Source organism: Macaca mulatta, chromosome 12, assembly GCF_049350105.2.
Source record: "Macaca mulatta isolate MMU2019108-1 chromosome 12, T2T-MMU8v2.0, whole genome shotgun sequence".
Lineage (NCBI taxonomy): Eukaryota > Metazoa > Chordata > Mammalia > Primates > Cercopithecidae > Macaca > Macaca mulatta.
This window is the reverse complement of record NC_133417.1, coordinates 45216628-45237849: the sequence shown is the minus strand read 5'-3', so window position 1 is coordinate 45237849 and position 21222 is coordinate 45216628. Positions and strand designations below refer to the sequence as shown.

Below are 21222 nucleotides of genomic sequence, written 5' to 3'. Positions count from 1 at the left end.
TGGTTTAGTATTTCTATTTCTTGAAAATGAATATCCTTTTTAGAAATTATGCTGTGTAGATTTTGTCTCTGTAATGAGTGTTCAATGTGTAATAGTGTCACATGCCTTTAAATATCCTTGTACTATTTCTTCTGTAAAAAAAGCATGTCCTATTCCCACCAAATGATGATACGAAATATATTTTTTTTCTGAAATATTCCTGTATTATGGATTCAGTGTACCTGTGTGTCTGTGTGTGTGTCTGTGCATGGTTATATGTGTGCATTGCAGAAGAATGAGCTTGGTGTGATAGATACAACCTCTGTTTTTGATCTAAAATTGAATTATCAAAATATTAAACATAATATCAAACATATTACATACAGAGTACTAACATTTTTCTTTATGGTAATAAAAGATGAAGGAATATATATATATATGTGTGTGTGTATGTGTATATATACACACATATACACACACGCGCAAATTTAAAGAGTGTATTACAAACATTTCCTTCTTTTAGTTAGAGATGTAAACCTACAAGCAATGGCCAAAAAGTAAATAGAAAAATGTTAACTAAAACTCTTAAGCATCCATAAAGTGGATTGATAACTCCTGAGTAAAAAGAGACAACTTATACCTAACTATTAGAATTAAGCAGTCATCCAAATTAAAGAATAATTTCTGTTTGAGAAAATAGTTACTTCTCTATAAAAAAAAATAGCATGTTCATACAGCATCCATAATAAAATGACTATTGTGTCAAAACAAAAGGGAAGTTTCATGTGGTGGAAATATTTTTCTCTGAGTTTTAATGAAAGTTTCAAAATTGAATTTTGGATATTAAATAATGAGCTATGGTACATCATAGTATACAATGATTCTCAAATTTTAATGTGTGTAGGCAAGACTTTCGTTAAAATGTTGATTCCCAGGCCATTTATTGGAGGCTCTCATTCTGTGTGTTTTGAGTTGTACCCGGGAATCTATTTTTTAAGAGACTCTGGGGTGACTCTGAGGCATGTGGTCTGAAGAGTCCCTGCTTTGTGGAGCAGAGTTGGGTTATAGCAGCACCATCACCAGGCTAACCTCTTTGACCCACTCTCTTCAGGATGATGTACTGGACTGTTGTTGGAGATCACTCCCACATAGAAGAAGCAGCCATGGATGGTACACTGAGAAGGATTTTAGTACAAAAGAACTTACAGAGACCCACAGGTATGATTTCTGACACATGCTAAAATATGAAGCAGAATGACAAGTATATTACTGTTAACAGTTATTTATAGTGTTGTTGGCAATATAAGTATATTTACAAGTGGATAAAACCATTTATAGTATGATTTTATGAAGTTGTTTACATTTCATGTCCTATTTTCTCAACTTGAAAATCAGGTACTTATACTGTCAGTTATATTACAGGAATATGATTTGAAACTTGTCTAAGTTTTAAGGCTATTAGTCAGATTTCACAGGCATGAAATTTTGACAGTTTATAGCAATACATTTACATTAGGGTATTTTTACAGATATATGTTAATTAAGTTGGGATATTGGGAAATATTCCTAGAGGATGAGAGATGAAATGAACAAATAGGTGGCTAAATATACTTTATGTAAAAGACAGTTTTGATGATTTTTTTTGCCTTTTCATTCAGAGCTCTTTTCAATATGACTTTAATCTCCCTGGCCCACTTGCCATCTAAGCTATTACTCCAAACCATCTGTGTTCTCAGGACTGCCCAGGAGTTCAGATCTTTACTGTCTCCATGGTCTTTCTCTCATGTCATTTTTCTCCCAGCTCCCTTATCTAGAATGTCAACCTTTGTCTACCTAGTTGTATCTTTCCCATTTTGTACCTCTAACTTTAGCACTACTTCAATAAAACATTTTCAGATTATGGGAGCCTCAGGGGCTCTGTGCCATCTACCCTCCACTGACTACACCTCCACAGAAAGGACATAATGCATGGTTTATAGTACGTATTTTAAAATTATGCATTACAATGTCTTCTGTAGTTTATTTATATTTAGTGCTTATATTCCTATTCATTTTTAATGTGTTTGATACCTTTCCATTCATTTAGATTGTTTTTAATCTTTATGGGGAGAAGCAATATTTGAAATTTAGTCTATGTACATAAATTTGTTTTCATCTCATGCTCATTAACAAATGCCCATTGAATATCTACCATGTGCCAGAAATTGTTCCAAATGCTGAAGAAACAATATGAAGCAAGTTCTAACCCTCATGAAGTCTATCTTCCTATAGAGGATAGAATATGTATTTATGTATACTGTCACATTGTTATACATGCTGTACAGAAAATCATAGTAAGAGATGGGCTGTCAATGGAGGTACTATTTTAGTTATGATGATCAGAGAAGTCATCTCTAGAAGGGTGATATTGAAAGAGACACCTAAATAAAGAGAGGCAGCAAGTGATGTCAATATGTGAGGAAAGAGCTTTTTAAGAAAATAGAATAGTAAGTTCTGAGTAAGGAATTAGCTCAGCATGAAAACAGCAAGAAGGTTAGCATACCTAGAAGCATATAAACAATTCAGGAGAATGGAAGATATGAGGATGGCAAGGTGACTCAAATGCAAAACTGAATTCTATTCTAGCTTTGAAGAGAGCTATTTGAAGATATTGGCAAGTTAAGTGGCATAATCTCAAACACGGTTTTTATTTTTAAAATACTTCTTTGGTGTTAACATTTTACATAATCATATTGATAGTATATGTAACATGTTTTTATTTTTAAAAATGACACTGGCAGCAGTTTGTGGAATTACCTGTAAGATAGTACTTAGGAAAGTGCCTAAAATGGGGATTGTTGTAAAAGTCATTTATGAAGGAAGTGGTATACAGAAGAAAGCTGTAAAAGACAGAGGGAGAGCAGAGGAAGGAGCCCAGTAAACTGTGTTTCAGGTCGAGTCTAGTCTTGGTTTGAGTCACTATAGTTATGCTTTGGAGCATAAATTTATGACAGGCAAGGGGATCTGCTTTTGATATGCCCCATCAATCATTAATTGGCCTTGGGGCTGTGATATTCCAAGCAAAGCTGCTTCAATCAGTTAAACACAATGATCTGGAGAAGGAGGGTATGTGTGAGTCGTCACTGCAGAAGCACCAGTGAGGAATTGGGTACTCCTCTTTAGTAAAGGTGATCTGCATAGGCACCACAGTGTCTCCAACACTGGGCCTAGTGACAGATGCACGGATCTGACACTTTCCATGTATTACCCATTCTGCTCAACAACTCTTATGGGTAACTTAGTGATGCACATAACACAGTCCTTTTTCTTACAAAGTTTACATTCGAGAAAGAAAAAAAAAATGAGGCATATGCGAAGTAATTGTACTTTTTGCAAAAGGTGAGAATTGTGTCATTGTCATATTTTATAATATCAGAGTTCAGAGGTGAGAAAGATAATCTCCAATAATGAAAAACTATGTGAAAAGTGATGTTTGAATAAGTACTTGAGGGATAGACAGGTAATCCATCATGAAGAAATTTTTTAAAAATCCTTCATTGGAGTCACATACACTTTTGAATCTCAAGGGAATATGTATTAGCTGTGAGACCTCAGAAATGAATTTATTACCTTCAAACCTTGGCTTTATCAATAGAAAATCAAAAGATTGGCTGGGCATGGTGCCTCACACCTGTAATCCCAGCACTTTGGGAGGCCAAGGCGGGCGGATCACCTGAGGTCAGGAGTTTGAGACCAGCCTGCCCAACATGGCAAACCCATTTCTACTAAAAATACAAAAAACAAGCCAGGCATGGTGATGTGTACCTGTAATCCCAGCTACTTGGGAGGCTGAGGCACAAGAATTGCTTGAACCCAGTGAGGCGAGATCCCACCATTACACTCCCGCCTGAGCGACAAGAGCAAAACTCCCTTTTAAAATAATATATATATACACACATATATATACACACACTTTATATATATATATAGTAATAACTAACTTAAAAATGCCAGATATATGAAATAATATGGTCCTCTGAGCCAGGGATCCAGTGTAGAGCATATGGATGCTCTGCTGATGTCAGGAATCAAGACACATGTAGAAGGGCACGGGTTGGGTGACATAATATGTGAGAAGAGAAAACCTTAAATGCCATAGGGCTTCAACATAACTTTTTAGCCAATATTGAGCCATTGTATGATTTTGATTTAAGGAGTGATTCAAATAATGTGTGCCTTCAAATGACACACTGATTATTGTTTTTATTGGGCACCATATAAGACATAATAAAAACATGTTGTTTCAGTCAAGTGTGTAGCAGATGAATAATGTGTTCCATGAGAGCAGGAACATGAACTATTTAGCTGAGGATAATGGCTTCAAGCTCCATCCATGTCCCTGCAAAGGACATGATCTCATTCCTTTTCATGGCTGCATAGTACTCCATGATATATATGTACCACATTTTCTTTATGCAGTCTATCATTGGTGGGCATTTGGGTTGATTCCCATCTCTGCTCTTGTGAACAGTGCTGCAATGAACATATGCATGTGTGTATCTTTACAGTAGAATTATTTATATTCTTTTGGGTATATACCCAGCAATGGGATTGCTGGGCCACATAGTATGAAGTACTATTGTTGTACTATCTAATATTATGAAGTACTATTAGATTATTTCTCTAATAATCAGTGATGCTAAGCTTTTTATCATATGTTTGTTGGCCAAAGGCATATCTTCTTTTGAAAAGTGTCTGTTCATGTCCTTTGTCCACTTTTTACTGGGATTGTTTTTTTCATGTAAATTTATCTAACTTCCTTGTAGATTCTGAATTTAGACTTTTATCAGATGGGTGGATTGCAAAAATTTTCTACAATTCTGTAGGTTGTCTGTTGACTCTGATAGTTTATTTTGTGTGCAGAAGCACTTTAGTTCAATTAGATCCCATTTGACAATTTTTTCTTGTACAATTGCTTTTGTCATCTTCATCATGAAATTTTTGCCTTTACCTATGTCCTGAATGATATTTCTGAGATTTTCTTCTAGGAATTTTATAGATTTGGGTTTTACATTTAAGTCTTAAATCTATCTTGAGTTAATTTTTGTATAAGGTGTAAGGAAGGGATCCAGTTTCAATTTTCTGCATATGGCTAACCAGTTCTTCTAGCACCATTTATTAAATACGGACTCCTTTCCTCATTGCTTTTGTCAGGTTTGCTGAAAATCAGATGTTTGTAAATGTGCAGTCTTATTTCTGAGCTCTCTATTCTGTTCCATGGGTCTATGTGTCTGTACCAGTACCATGGTGTTTTGGTTACTATAGCCTTGTAGTATAGTTTGAAGTCAGGTAATGCAATGCCTCCAGCTTTGTTCTTTTTGCTTAGGATTATCTTAGCTATACAGCCTCTGTTTTGACTCCATATTATTATTATTATTTTTTTTGGAGGGGACAGAATCTTGCTCTGTTGCCCAAGCTGGAGTTCAGTGATGCTATCCTTGTTCACTGCAGCCTCTGCTCCCAGGTTCAAGCAATTCTTCTGCCTCAGCCTCCCACGTAGCTGGGATTACAGGCACCCACCACTATGCCCAGCTAATTTCTGTATTTTTAGTAGAGATAGGGTTTCACCATGTTGGCCAGGCTGGTCTTGAACTCCAGATCTCAAGTGATCAACCCTCCTCAGTCTCTCAAACTTCTGAGACCATAGGTGGGCGCCCAGCCCATATGAATTTTAAAGTGGTTTATTATTATTATTTTTTTTATTTTTTCTAATTTGGTGAAGGATGTCAATGGTAGTTTAATGGGAATAGCATTGAATTTATAAATTACTTCGGGCAGTATGGCCATTTTCACAATATTCTTTCTATCCATGAGCGTGGTAGGTTTTTCTCATCTTGAGTTTTCTCTAGTTCCCTTGAGCAGTGGTTTGTAGTTTTCCTTGAACAGGTCCTTCACCTCCCTTGTTAGCTATATTTCTAAGTAAGTAAGTATTTTATTGTCTTTGCAGCAACTGTGAATGGGAGTTCATTCATGATTTGTCTCTCTGGTTGTCTATTTTTGATGTATAGGAAATCTTGTGATTTTCGCATATTGATTTGTTATCCTAAGACTTTCCTGAAGTTGCTTATCAGCTTAAGAAGGTTTTGAGCGGATAAGATTGAGTTTTCTGGATATGGGAACATGTCATCTACAAACAGAGACATTTTTAATTTCTCTCCTCCTATTTGAATGCACTTTATTTCTTTCTCTTACCTGATTGTCCTGACCAGAAATTCCAATTCTGTGTGGAGTAGGAGTGGTGAGAGGAGTGGTGAGAGCATGCTTCCAGCATTTGCCTGTTCAGTGTGATATTGGCTATGGGTTTGTCATAAATGGTTCTTATTATTTTGAGGTATGAGGAACATGAACTCTTTTGTTGTTTGCTCTGTGCATAGTACCTGGCAGTGTGTGGTACAGGGGAAGTCCCCATGAGTATGTAGAGTTAATGAATGCTGTGTCAGACAAGGATACTTTCCAACTTTGCATCCAGTGAGGAGGGTATGTAGTATTACATGAGTTTGATTTCAAACTACATTGTTTGATATTTAAAAGCATATTTACATTGCCTCCTATCTCCCTCAAATTGCAGCAATTTCTAAGAAAATAAATAAATACATACTGGTCCTGGACCACTCACAATTGTTTGATTCATTAAGCAAATTCATTGGGCAACGTAAAGTCTCTAGTTAAATAAAGTGAACATGAATGTTAGGATTATTTTGCTGTTATTTGAATTTAGTTTACCAACACTGTCATAAATAGATGTGTATGTATATGAAAAATAAGTGTGTATGTGTGTATGAAAACATGACTTTAATGTAGTTTCTAACCTAACTCAAAAATACTTTTAACAATTTTTAAAAATTAAATTTGACATAATGGTATGTATCCAGGTTTTTATTTTTATTTTTATTTTTTGGCTCCTTTATCAGCTTCTTAAATCAAGAATATGGTAGTTCACACTTGGTTATTATTATCTTGCAAATTTTGGCTTTCCATTAAAACAGAATGTTTATAGTCTTTTTCTCTATTTCTGAAAAACAGTGATTTAAATTTTTTGTTCTCTCCAAGTCCTGCCTCTTAAATATCAATGTGTTACATACTATGGTCACTTCACATAATATTTTGTTTTTTTTGTTTGTTTGTTTCTTTGTTTTTCATTTTCTTCCAGCCTACAATAGAAATAGGGGAACTAGTAGATCTTAGAAAATTTTAGAGTTTGACAAGAGTGAAATTTTAAAATCCCTAAAATATAAAGTAGTCTTGGTATCAAGGGAGATGTACAGAAAATGACTACATAATTAGCTCCATTATCCTGTGTCACTAAAACGTAGTGAGCCTATGTCTTTATTTTTTATAAACCATTCAAATTGTGATTCTATTATACTTAATTAAAACAAGTATGGCATTTTATTTCAAATTTTCTGGGCTCCTACTGACTTGGTTCCAAATATTCATCTTTCCCTGTTCAGATAAGAATGAGTTTCTTGAGAATTGATTTTTTTTCCATTTTATTATTGGTTCTTTATTACAGAGCAAAATAAAATATGATATTTTAAAGATAGACAAGAACTTTTTTCATATAAACTTGATTCTCATCTCTATAACAGGAAAAGTTAGCTGATTCCTTTATTAACTTTTTAATTTAGAAGACTATCTCTTTTATTAAAGAGCTTAATAAAAAATCAAAATTATTGATTTTTGGATTTCTGGAGTATATATTCCACTCATCTATAAACTTTGTTATATAATTTTTATCAAGATGTAATTCCATCCAATAGTACAAAATATGGCCAGAGCTGATAAAAGTGGGTATGTCTTAGACAAACCTAGACCAATAATGCAATATATGACACTTTTGAGAACTTTTTACTGCTTCTGAATCTGAAAAACAATATTGTTGATTAAATTGGATTACATACTCATTGTTTTCTCCTTTTCTGTGATTATCAATATTAATGTTTTTAAGTCTAAAACTAATTTTATCGGCAACAGATTTTTGTTTTAGCTACTTCTTTATTGTAGCACATTGGTAGAAGAGAGACAATCATGTTTTCATGTTATGTTTTTAACCCTTCTCAGTCAGCTGTTTTGAACTATAGGAGCAGCAGCAAAAAACCGTGTAATTTGTGGTTCATATTACTCATAATTCTACATGAAAATGCAAAAACGTGTCTTCTAACATGACTTCAAATAGAAAATTAATAATTGAGCAGAAACCAGTAAAACAATGGCCACTTGCTTAATTGTTATTTTTCAGGATCTGGTCAGGCATGGTACATCTCTATACATTAGTTGAGGAACAAAATATTTAATTTGATTACATGTGAGCTAAGTATTTGTACTTAACTGAAGAATTATTCACTAATGATTTCTAATATGAATTATTTCCATTCTGATTATTAAGTCTTGGTCCAGTTACACAGGAATAAAAGTCTAGCACAGACTCAAAAGTACCTTTCATTCAGTTGCATTGCCATTAAAATGTACTTCAGTTGCTTCTTGAATGTTCTCATTGGGAACACTCTTTAGTTGCCTAAGGCATTTAACTGCATTGTACTTCCAAAGTATGCAATATGTCATATTTAGACAGCAGCTATGTCACAAAAAAAATCTACAGCAGTGAATATTTATTATAGAATTCATGAGTCAGACATATTACTCTTCCATATTGAAAGAAGTTTACTTTCTTAGATATTCTATGTGTTGATGATGTTCCTACAAAAAGACACTGGATGGATTCCAATTACATTCATGAAACCAAAAAATGAAACTAAAAAAATATTTTTACTCTATATTATTTCAGTCCATTATCATTCACTGAATCTACCTGTAATGAAACTGAAGACAAGCAGTCTCAGAGAAAATTAATTCAAGCATCACTAGAACTTTAATCAAGAACTTTACTGTTTATTCTTCCCTACCATAAACATCATTTTGTTTCTTTCTTTTTTTTTTTTTTTTTTTTTTTTGAGACAGAGTCTCACTCTGTTGCCCAGGCTGATCTCAGCTTGCTGACCTCTGCCTCCCAGGTTCAAGCGATTCTCCTGCCTCAGCCTCCAGGGTAGCTGGGATTGCAGGTGCCGGCTACCACGCCCAGCTAATTTTTGGATTTTTAGTAGCAACAGGGTTTCACCATGTTGACCAGCTGGTCTCAATATCCTGACCTCGTGATCCTCCCGCCTCAGCCTCCCAAAGTGCTGGGATTACAGGCGTGAGCCACCACACCTGGCTAATATCAATCGTTAGTCACATTAACTTCAGCATGCACACAGATGTCCGATCGATAACACCGCTGGCCAACTCTGAAGGGGTGAAAATATATTTTAATTAAATACATGAACCTTGTGTATTCTGAGAACTATACCTTCTTGAAGGAATTAAAAATACAAATAATTATACTAACTCATTTTAAATAATGGTCCAATAAATGATTTAAATAATTAATTCATTCTCCATAAAATATGAAGATGAAAATGGAAATAATATTAAAGGAAAGTCTATTAGAGAATAGCTAAAATTAAGAAACCATAAATATGGCTAGAAGGGGTATTTACAGCAGACTTTCTTATGTGAAATAAGACTTTTGCTAGAGTTTGTTAACTAAATGCCATGTAATCTGAACCCATGTATTTGGGATAAAGATTGAGTTACTTTAATTTTTCTAATTTCTACAGTATCGTGATTGGCACCGGGTAATTTCTATGATGCTTGAAGACAAATGTCAACTGTAATTATACAATAAGAGGCAAAAGTATGATTTTGAATGATTTCAAATTTACTTGCACTGTTTGTCTTGTGTGTGTTGATTTTGCAGGTTTGGCTGTGGATTATTTTAGTGAACGCATATATTGGGCTGACTTTGAGCTCTCCATCATTGGCAGTGTTCTGTACGATGGCTCTAACTCAATAGTCTCTGTCAGCAGCAAACAAGGTTTGTGAAATGCTTTTGTCTTCATTTTTAATTATTATTGAGAGTGTAAGTATGGATGCTTTGCATTCTGGATTTTCTTAAATTCTTTCTCCTTTCAACTTATGACTCTTACTAGTAATTAAAATTTTCATTCCTACTGGAAAAACATAGAGGTCAGGGCAGAAGTGTGTCCATCTTGACTTGAAAGTTTGTCCATCTTGACTTGAACAAACATGGCCATTGCTGTCCAGATTCAGAAAATAATTTTACTCTGTGGCTTCCGTGGCTATTCCATTCTGAGCAGAGCACTTCTAGTAGTCAGGATCAGCATCTGTGAACACAAACTTTTATTTCAATTGCAATGATAACAAGCAAACAATGAGTTACTGTATCAATGCGTCAAAAATGACCATTTAACTCTACCACCAGTGACTGCTGAATCTACTGGTGCTCCTCTGTTGCTATACTGTTTTTATGCCCACCTATCTGCCTGGCTTCTATTTTTTAACTGTCTCATTTTTCTAGCTCCCTTCTGTTCCTCATACTTTCTTCTGCCTGGCTGTCTCAGTTCTTTCTGCCGAATTTAATTTCTTCCCTTTCTGTCACTTTCTTTTCCCTACTTCAACCCCTTCCCACAATTTTTTTGTAACCACAAATTTTTCATCATATCCACTTTAAATTTTTGTATTTGCATGTTATATATTTATTGAATATAGATTTGTTTCCTGTTTTTTGTTTGTTTGTTTGTTTGTTTTTAAATAACACAAACAGGGAAGTTAAACAACTAAATCAAATTTTTATTGTGCCTTTGCCTAAAGTGTGTGTGTGTGTGTGTTTATCGATGGCCTCAGATGAAAAAAAAAAAAAAGTTCACATACCTGTAATTAATTACAATGAAGTTAACTTGTTCTGGTTTTGGTGCACATTTTACTATTTCATGAAACAGCAAAGAAAAATATATGAATATAAAGACACTTTATGCTTTACAACCTCTAGATAGTTAGTAAAAATATAAAGGTTGTCATTTTATTTGTTATAAATTTCTGTTTCAAAAGTTAGAATAATTATTCATTTGATAAAATCTCTGAAAATAAGTCACAAAATGTGAAAATAATGGTTACTATTATTTTTAGCCAAACTAATCAGACAAATGATTTTCATTTACCTGTTTGTTTTCTTTATTCCATTTCTGAAATGAACAATACTAATGTCAAATATTATTTTTGGATTCACTCTTTAAAAATCAACAAATGATTGCTTAATAAACCAGTCATTTGGGCATGTAATTTGATCATTTATTTGATCCAGAACACAAACTGAGTTGTGTAAACTGCCTGTTTTTATACTACAGATAACATTGGATATAAGATATCCTCTCTGTATAGCAAAGAGGATTAGTCTGCAAATAACCCCCAGAAAATTCTTTGTGATGGTAAAGATGATTAAAGTGATGATGGAAGTGTATTTTTATGTTTTAAGTGACATGTTTATTACATTGCATATCCTTACTTAAGATATAATTCTAAGAACGTCATAGCTAATATTATAAATATTCCAATTCTGAAAGTTTAAACGGTAATAAGATTTTCAATATGGTCTCAGATAAACATAGTTTTTAAAGTCTGAGTGTATACATTAAAACTTTCATAACTGCCTTTTGGAAATTCCAGGTTTATTACATCCACATAGAATTGATATCTTCGAAGATTATATATATGGAGCAGGACCTAAAAATGGTGTATTTCGAGTACAAAAATTTGGCCATGGTTCAGTAGAGTACTTAGCTTTAAATATTGATAAAACAAAAGGTGTTTTGATATCTCATCGTTATAAACAACTAGACTGTAAGTATAATATATTATGAAGTTGTCTATACTGGTAAATTTTTTTCTTATATCTCTCAAAAAAATATATGTAAATGTCTTAACCTCAGTAAATTAAGTAACTTTAATTTTTTGTTAGTAGACTTTTTCAACTACCAAAACATCAAAATATAGATAATTATATTTCTGCTGTAACCAGGAAAATGTTCAGCATTTGGCCATGTTTTCTTGCAATTGAAACTGGCTTTGTTAAAATAATCTGTTAATCTGTTTCTAAAATTCTTAATAGAACCTTGTGAGTGTATAGATGAACTATCCAAGTAAGGAAATTTATTGTTGGCCATTTTGACTATTATTACTAATCAACAAGTAACTATTATAGTATTAACCTTCCATTCTTAAATATATACAAAAAGAACTCTTCCCAAGACTTGCATATTTTCTCTGATTTATTGTATATGACTTATTATTGTTACTCTCCCTCCTAGAAAGGAGTGAGTAAATCATTAAGGTAATTAAGGTAATACTCTTGAAAATACGTTTCTAACACAGCTGTCAAAAATATTGAAGAACAAAGTGAAAAATAATAATATGGCTGAAATTCTAATGATCTGTGTTTATATATCGGTTCACTCTTCAAGCTGCTGTTCAAGGGTTATTTATAATTACTATTTATGGCAAATGAAATGGATTTTATCTTGTTTGGTGCATTTATCTGGAACAAGTGGTGTTTATTCAAATCAGTTCTCACAACAGAGTAAAACAAAATATAGTTTCCTAAATCATCCTGAAATTTTATCCAAAGCCTTACTGCTCTTTACCAATAATTTGGCATATAAGATTCCAAGGTTAGTATGAGGACACTTTCTCTCATCCTCCCGTTCTGTTTAATTTATATTCATAGTTGAATATTGCCACATTCATAAAAAGTAAACAAATAAAATCCTGTCTTGAATATAATAGGCATTTGAGTGGTGGTTCTTACAGAAAACAAGCCACTCTCATAGTCCCCAACTCAGCTACCTGGGTGCCATTCCTGTTTAATTCTGGTGAAATAATCTCTAGGAAAGGTCAATAATCAGCTATGACTGCAAAGGATGTCGATTGGATAAAAATTTAAACACAAATAAGTATGGCACACACACATTTACACGTGCACACAAACTCCCACTTGATGGAAAGGAAGTCATCTGTACCTTGAACTGACAAGCTACATATGCATTTTAATCCTTTGTATTAATAAATACGAGAGGGGCATTGTTTTTGTCTGTTAGAGCAGCTCTGTGAAATAAGCTGTTAAAGTGAAGGCTAGATCCCCCCAAAACTTCCATTGGCTTTACTTTCCAACACAGCCCCAATGGTACTTCAGGTTCTAAGACCAACTCTTATGCCAAAAGCAATTAGTCAGAAGCAAAATAACTAAGTATAGATCTGAATAATTTCTTCTCTCTTTGGAAAATATAAATAAGGCAAACTTACTATTAATGATGAGCATTGGGTAGTAATTTTTCTTCACTATAAAGGAGAATGATGATATTGAGTAAGATACTCCCAGTGGAAATTTGATGTGATTACTTTTCAACATTGCTAATGAATCATTTTCCCTTATTTAAGTTTATGCTTTTGAAGCCTGTTGTATCTATATTTACACAATGTGTTGTTTTCGTTTGTTTAACCAGTACCCAATCCATGCTCGGATTTAGCATGTGAATTCCTCTGCTTGCTGAATCCTTCTGGGGCCACTTGTGTGTGTCCGGAAGGAAAATATTTGATTAATGGCACCTGCAATGATGACAGCATGTTAGGTAGGTATACTTTATTATTCTGTAAATAATGAATTAATGGTTATCATAAAATTTCACAACTAGTGAAATGGAGTGAAATGATCTGTTCCATTAGCAATCTAGCTACCTTGATAGCAGCAGTTCTTGAATGCCTGTGTAAACTGTTCTTTTCTTTGGAGAAGACTTTCAAACAATTCATTCTGCATTTGTTCACAAAGCAGCATTGAACACTTACAGGCACTTAACAACAAATCGAGAACTTTGAAGTCACTCACAGACCCAAAAGAATTTTTTTTATAACTCTTCTATTAGATAAGACAATAATATTTTTTGAGAACATTCTGCTATGGGTTTCAACTCAGCCCAAAAATCCATTTATTTATTCAATACGTTTCTATTGATTACCTCTTGTGTGCCAAGCACTAACTTAAAAATTGAGAATTTAGAAACCAAATTTTAGTTTCTTCTGTGTAAAATGGGACTTACAATACTACTACTACTATTACTACCTCTTCTGCTATTACCACAAAGAATAATAATAATAACAAATATTTTGAGGGCTTATGAAGAAGGCATAATACTAACGCAAAAACTAAAAACTAACTTAGAAACAAAACTGATAAGATTTCTTCATCCATGCAGTTTGTATTTCAGAAGGTAGAAGCTGGAATAATCAATAAAAATTGAAACATTACTTCAGATGCTAAATATTAAATAACCAAAAAAAAAAAAAAAACCACACACAAAACAGTGTGATAGCACAGGGAAAGAAAATATGTCTCTTGAATATCCAGCTAGACTGACAATAAATAAGTTTCCTCATATTCAAAACATTAGGTATAATGGAAAAAATATTGTTACTAAAAGATAAAATCCACACATGATACTTTAAAAAATTATTGTATTCATTTATTCATTCATTCTTACTGAGACGGAGTCTTGCTGTCACCCAGGCTGGAGTGCAGTGGCATGATTTCAGCTCACTGCAACCTCCACCTCCTGGGTTCAAGCAATTCTCCTGCCTCGGCCTTCCGAGTAGCTGGGACTAAAGGTGTGTATCACTATGCCTGGATAATTTTATTTTCTGTGTGTATTTTTAGTAGAGATGAGGTTTTGCCATGTTGGCCAGCCTGATCTCGAACTCCTGACCTCAGGTAATTTGCCTGCCTAAGCCTCCCAAAGTGCTGGGATTACAGGCATGAACCACCACGCCTGGCCACACATACTAAATTTTATGTCACAGACACAAAGGCAGTGCTCTTGCCAGGCGCGGTGCCTTGCACCTGTAATCACAGCACTTAGGGAGGCAGAGACCAGAGGACAGCTTGATCTCAGGGGTTCGAGACCTACCTGGGCAACATAGCAAGTACCCATTCTCCACAAAAAGGAAAAAAAAAATGCAGTGCTCCCAAATCACTGGAGGATCACAGCAAACATTTTCCAATGAGGTACGGACATTATTCATGGCAGGCTTTGTTACCTATTGTATTTCCCTCTGCTAGAATACACTCCTCACATGGACTCTGGGTCCTTACCCACAGTCAGCATCTCCACCTCTGCATGACTTTTCTCTTTGTTCTCTGCTGAAGGTTACATCCAATTTGAAGATTTCTGACATTTATAAGGCACTCAGTGTCTAAAACTATTATAGTACTTTCATTTAATGTATATTATTTAAGCATATGATATGCAGAGCTGAAGGGGTTCAAAAGATGAATTGATGAATAACATAAGCATCAATAAATAGATATTTATGTGGACAGTGACACAAGTCACAGAAGAGACAGAGTTAAAACTATTACGAGGATTCAGATTATTATTCAAATAGGGGATCAGTCAGAATTTCCTATAAGATATGACGTTTAAACAAGGTCTGCAAAGGCAGATTGGATTTAGATTAAATGGGAAGGAGGGAGGAGGACACTGAGACAGAAAATCTGTCTGAGAAGTATGGAAACATGGTGGGTTAAGAAAATAATGAGTCATTCATTGTAGTTAGTGTGTAGAAGTGTGAAGCCCTGTTTTGGGTAATAAGGTTGCAAAGTTCGTAACAGAAAGCTAAGTGTGAATCATGATTGGTATTTTGGGCGGACACTTTGGTGCCAATTATTGAAAAGGGATGCCGTCATGGCACTAGGATGCTCCCTTCTCCTCTATCTATTCTCCCAATTAGAGTAGCTGTTATCTCAACTGTGATGGGAGAGTATGAGCATCCCTTGAACATTTCCAAACATTGTTAGTACCACTTTCTCAAATGCTGTTCTGACTGCATCACAGAGGAAGACTCTGCAAAGGATCTGTTTCTGAGAGGTTAAGTGGATCCTTTAACTGTGAACAACTTTTCTGTAAAAATGTCATACCTTCAGTAGTCCCACATAATCCCTTACCCATTGCCCTCACAGGTGCCTCCTGTGTACTGTGTCTACTTAGAAAATTTGGGTGAGAGAGGCAATTAGGAGAGAGGTTAGTATAATGCACAGAAATAAACTAATAATGCTACCAAGGGACTTTGACATTGGCTCTGATGTTACAACTATTGTTTAGAGTCAAGTTCAGACAGTTTTTGTTGGTTTTCCTTTCCTCTTCTATGTAATCCTCTTCTGTGTAATCCCATGTTTCCACAACCTCTTCTATGCAATCCTCCTCCTTTTTCCTCTTTCTTTGATCCAAATTATGTATCCAACAACCTAAATTCTGTGAATACCCTGCAAGGACATGACCTAGTGTAGGGCTGAGATGAAGTTTTAGAGTAGGCCAAGGTCTACCACTTAAATAACTTTGTTGTGCTTGGACTGTATACCTGCTTCCCTTGGTCTCAGTTTATTCTATACAACATAGAACTAACAATAACTACTACTAATATTACTACCACTGACAGTAGAAATAATACTAAATATTTTGAAAACCTATGAGGAAAGCATAATTCTATGTATGTTTATAGACATATATATTAATTTAATCTTCAAATTTTATTATGTACTAATTTCTCCTATTTTACAGATAAAATGGAAGCATTAGAAGCTCATTTGATTGTCTAACATTACTTAGTAAATGATGGCACACCAGGGTGAATGTAGGTGGTCCACTCTCTTAATCATCACACAATATATCCCAGTGTCTCTGTGTCACCCAGAGTACCCATTTCCAGAGTTACTGGAAATTCTAGCAATAACATGGATAGAATGGCTAGCACGATACCTTGAAAAATAGACACATAGCCCTTTAAAATCAATATGTCACTTTGAAGTAGGTAAGAAAATGAAACAAGTTTTTTGCTGCATTAAGTCACTAAATTGTATCATTTTATGCTTGAAAGAAGGAATCTTGCTTATCTAAATACACACTTATCCATGATCTAAAACTTTTTTTGGAGATGTGTTTTGCTCTTTCAACCCTGCTTAAAAGGCATGATTTCAGAAACCTCAAAGCCCATTCTTGTAACTTAAGAGAAAATCTTACATTTAATCAAAGTGAAAACAACACTCAAATTAGCCTTTACACATTGTAGGTCTTGAAACATAAACAGTTTGGACCATTTTAGTTAGAACATAAATGAGTGGATTTCAGAATTATTGATTGGTGAAGATAAATGCCAGTTATTTTTTTCTGACATTAACGTTTGCTATAGCCAATGTTATATGCTTTTCATTTGTTTATAATTATTTATCTACCTCTAGCTGCTATTGTTAAATGATGAGTACACTGAACATTTTTAATAACGCTTTGTGTATTGAATTTGAAATTCAAATATTATTCATTCTTAGGGAAGTGTTCACCTGCTTTTTCCTATAGTTGATTATAATTGCTGGAGGTTGGCTTCTGGGGGTGATTTAGTTATTGACAAAAGCAGCTCTTTTTTTCATTGTAGAACCATTATTATGAGTTTTGCAAGAATGTAACTCCACTTCCATTTCATCAGGCAATGTTGTACTTTAAAATTTCTGGTGCCTAATGAGGCACGTTATAGTAATGTGCATGCCCCAACATGTAGGGATTTTGAATATCCTTGTAGTTTTCATAGAATTGACAGGTAAAAATGAGTACCCCATAATAATCCTACCTGTGATCATGATGCCTTAAGTGTTTATCTTCACTGTCCACATCCACAACCTTTATTAGGACAAATAATGTTGACTGAGATAGAAATGTTTTGGTAAATTTTAAATTAAACAAGCATATTTCCACTCCACATATTTCTTGAGAGTCTGATCTCTGTAGTCAATAATTTGCTGGAGATTCCCACTTATATTTGCATGGGCATCTTCAGTTTAGTATGCCACCTCAAAACTACCCCTCCATTTCCTGTCATCCTTGTGTTCGCACCTAATTGTCCTGGTCAGAAACTGAAGAATCATAAAGATAGTCTTGGAATCATTTTCGAGGTTATTTTGCTATACATAGTGACATGGCCTTCTCCATTAGAAATGCTGCTTTGCTTTGAGCAACCTACAGTGTTCAATGGAACAAAACTGATTGAGATAGTTGTAGGCATTCCTCATTTTTCTTCACATAACACTGCTGTGATTTTTACCTCCAAATGACCGTTAGAATACATCCACATTCATTCATCCCATGTTACTCTATTTTGGGTCCTCATCTTACCTATCCTGGATAGTGTATACAAAGTTCTGAGAGCCTTCCTGCTTTTTTAAGCTGCCATTTTAACCCCTGCCAGTACATTACCTTTCCAAGACACCACATTACTTTTGGGGTGGAGTCTAAAATCCATGGATCTTCTCTTACTCACTGCTTATTTCTTCAAAAACATTTACCTATCATGATTCATTTCTTTACCCTCTCCGATCTAGGTCCACTCACAGTGACTTTCATTCATTTCCTCCAGAGCTCACCCGTAGGTCTTCCTGTATGTTACTCCACTGGAGCTCCATTCTCAGTAAACCTTGTGGGCACTAGGCCAATAGCATATGAAAAGTGTTATAATTTTATATTTTATAGTTTTTCCCATTTCTTATTTACTATTCATACAAACCTGAGTTAGCTTGTATAGTTGTCATTAAGGACATTTTAAAGTGAAGTAATTGAGGCTCAAATCAGTTAACTTGTATGCCTAGTAAGCGACAGAACCAGGACCTAAACACAGGTCTCATTATACCACTGTAATTTTTTATAATACACTTATTTTACATCATGAGAGAATTCTTCATATGAATACAAACTTCAGTAATGCCAATCTGAAGCCTGCCTACGTGACAATGTATTAGAAACTTTTCTCTTCAATGAGACAAGTCCCAGAATTGTATGGCATTACTGACAGTTTCTATTTATGACCGTGGACATGATACTTAAATCATTGTGTCATTTGAAGCCACTGAGGTGCTTAAAGATGCTCTTGAAATCTTTGCAGTGATATATTCAAGCTTCTGTCATGTATGTGCCAGTGCATCTTGAATAAGGATTATAGATTGCTTTGATTTTACCTACTTTAACTATAAAGTGGGCATTATTATAGTAAAGGGCATATTATAGAATAGAATGCCTATTACAACTCTCAATCAGTTTTGTTCCATTGAACACTGTATGTTGCTCAAAGCAAAGCAGCATTTCTAATGGAGAAGGCCATGTCAATATGCATAGCAAAATAACCTCGAAAATGATTCCAAGCCTATCTTTATCATAAATCATACTTACCATATTGTTAAAAAGAATTTTGCTACCCCAAGGAATGTCCAGCCTTTTTTATTCTGAGTGAAAATGTTATTAAGTAGATAGACTGTACAGAAATGTTTCTAACTTTGTTCTATAACCAACTTGTACCAAATCTCAATGACTTTTAGTTTGGGACATTTATATATGGTTAATAGAGACCAACATCAAAGAGTATCTCTTCATGTAAACATTTCTCTATATTATGTATATTCACACATGCATACACTATAGAACGAATAGTGTGTGTGTGTGTGCATATGCTATAAATGTAACTTACAAATTTAAAGTTTTCTTTTTTAATATCAACTACTCCTAAAAATAAGCTATGTTTGTCCATATTATAAGGAAAATTTCTTGGTTGGAAAATATATTACTTTTAGAAGCCTAGGCAACATAGTAAGAACCTGTCTCTACAAAAAATTAAAAAAATTATAGTCTCAGCTACTTGGAAAGTGGAGGTGAGAGGATCACTGGAGCCAAGGAAGTTGAGGCTTCAGTGAGCTGTGATCACGCCACTGCCCACCAGTCTGGGTGACAGAGCAAGACCCTGTCTCAATAAAATAAAAGAAAGAAAGAAGATGAAAATATATTACTTTTAGAAAGTTTCAGTTAGTTTTACTATTTAATATTTTACAAATATAAGAAAAAGTTAATAATGCTTTAAATTTAAAGAAGAATATGTATATTTACCATTCAACATTAATATGTACATGTACCATTCAACAACTAGAATCTATCTGTTTTCAGATAGTATTTAATTTTTTCTACTTTTGTACTTGGGGTAATTATTTTATGGAAACAAAAGATCCTAGTATTTAAATATTGTATCTATTTGAAATATCTATATTAAATTACTCCCTGAAAACATGCTAATTTGTACATTTCTTCTCATAAACAGATGATTCATGTAAGTTAACTTGTGAAAATGGAGGAAGATGCATTTTAAATGAGAAGGGTGATTTGAGGTGTCACTGTTGGCCTAGTTATTCAGGAGAAAGATGTGAAGTCAACCACTGTAGCAACTACTGCCAGAATGGAGGAACTTGCGTACCATCAGTTCTAGGTAAATATTTCAGTGTCATTGTATTTCAAATCTTTTGCATTTTTTCTTATATATGAATCAAAAATACTTAATGTTACAATCATACTTCCTAGTATCTGAATGAAGAATAGACTAACACAATATACTAACACAAAATTAAATCAATGGCATTTGTTCTAAATTCAGTATATAAAAGTTCAAGCCAAAAATTTAACAATACTAATGGTCATTACTCTGGGTTGAGCATGTACCATGTGACAGGCTCAGTGTTTATAGATAATTTGCCCCGGTTCAGAATGATTAGTAGAGCCAATTTTCCAGGCTTACTATGTTTTACCCCAAAGTTTATGGATTTTTGTTGTTGTTGTTATTGTTGCACAAATAGTTTTCTTAATGCTAAAAATCAATTGTTATTGAAAATTAGGATTATTTTAAATGTAAATAAACAGTAACAGAGAATCTGATAGCATCCTGATTCCCATCTAAAATTGTAACTACTCTTTTGGCATCACACTGTGTCATATAACATGCTTTGAAAATTCAAGATTTCTACATCTTAGGATATATTTGAGATTATTATTAATTTATACAATAGCCATGTTTGCAGAAAGTGTTCTGTGCAGCCCATAAACGAACATAGAAACATATTCTTCCACTGACTTGTATTAAATTTAAAATACATTCCATAAGAAAAAAACAACCCCAATGAATAAAATCTAATTTGCAAATTCCAATATTCAGTGCAAGGGATATCATACAACTATTATATTGTGATTCAAGAGCATTTAATTTTACTACCATAAATGCAAATTTAGTCAAATGGAAAATCAGTCTATATTATTTTCACATTCCCCTACATGGTTAATTTCTATCTTGCTGGGAGTTCTTACTGCTTCTATTGTTTATGCTACGTTTTGAAGTATTTAATGTATTGCTAACTGAAAGAGTTACATGAAGAATTTTCAGTGTGGCTCAGAAAAGTCAAGCTGTTTCTGA

The 21222-nt window shown here is 34.0% G+C and overlaps 1 protein-coding gene across 1 annotated transcript in view; it reads left to right on the top strand.

Moving 5' to 3' along the window:
- Nucleotides 1–21222, top strand: part of LRP1B (LDL receptor related protein 1B) — a 374764-nt gene that overhangs the window by 268819 nt on the left and 84723 nt on the right. The window contains exons 38-42 of the mRNA XM_077956546.1: nt 1091–1197; nt 9815–9931; nt 11581–11754; nt 13413–13538; nt 20083–20247. Of these exons, the coding sequence (XP_077812672.1) occupies nt 1091–1197; nt 9815–9931; nt 11581–11754; nt 13413–13538; nt 20083–20247 (689 nt within the window). The remainder of the gene's footprint in view (nt 1–1090; nt 1198–9814; nt 9932–11580; nt 11755–13412; nt 13539–20082; nt 20248–21222) is intronic.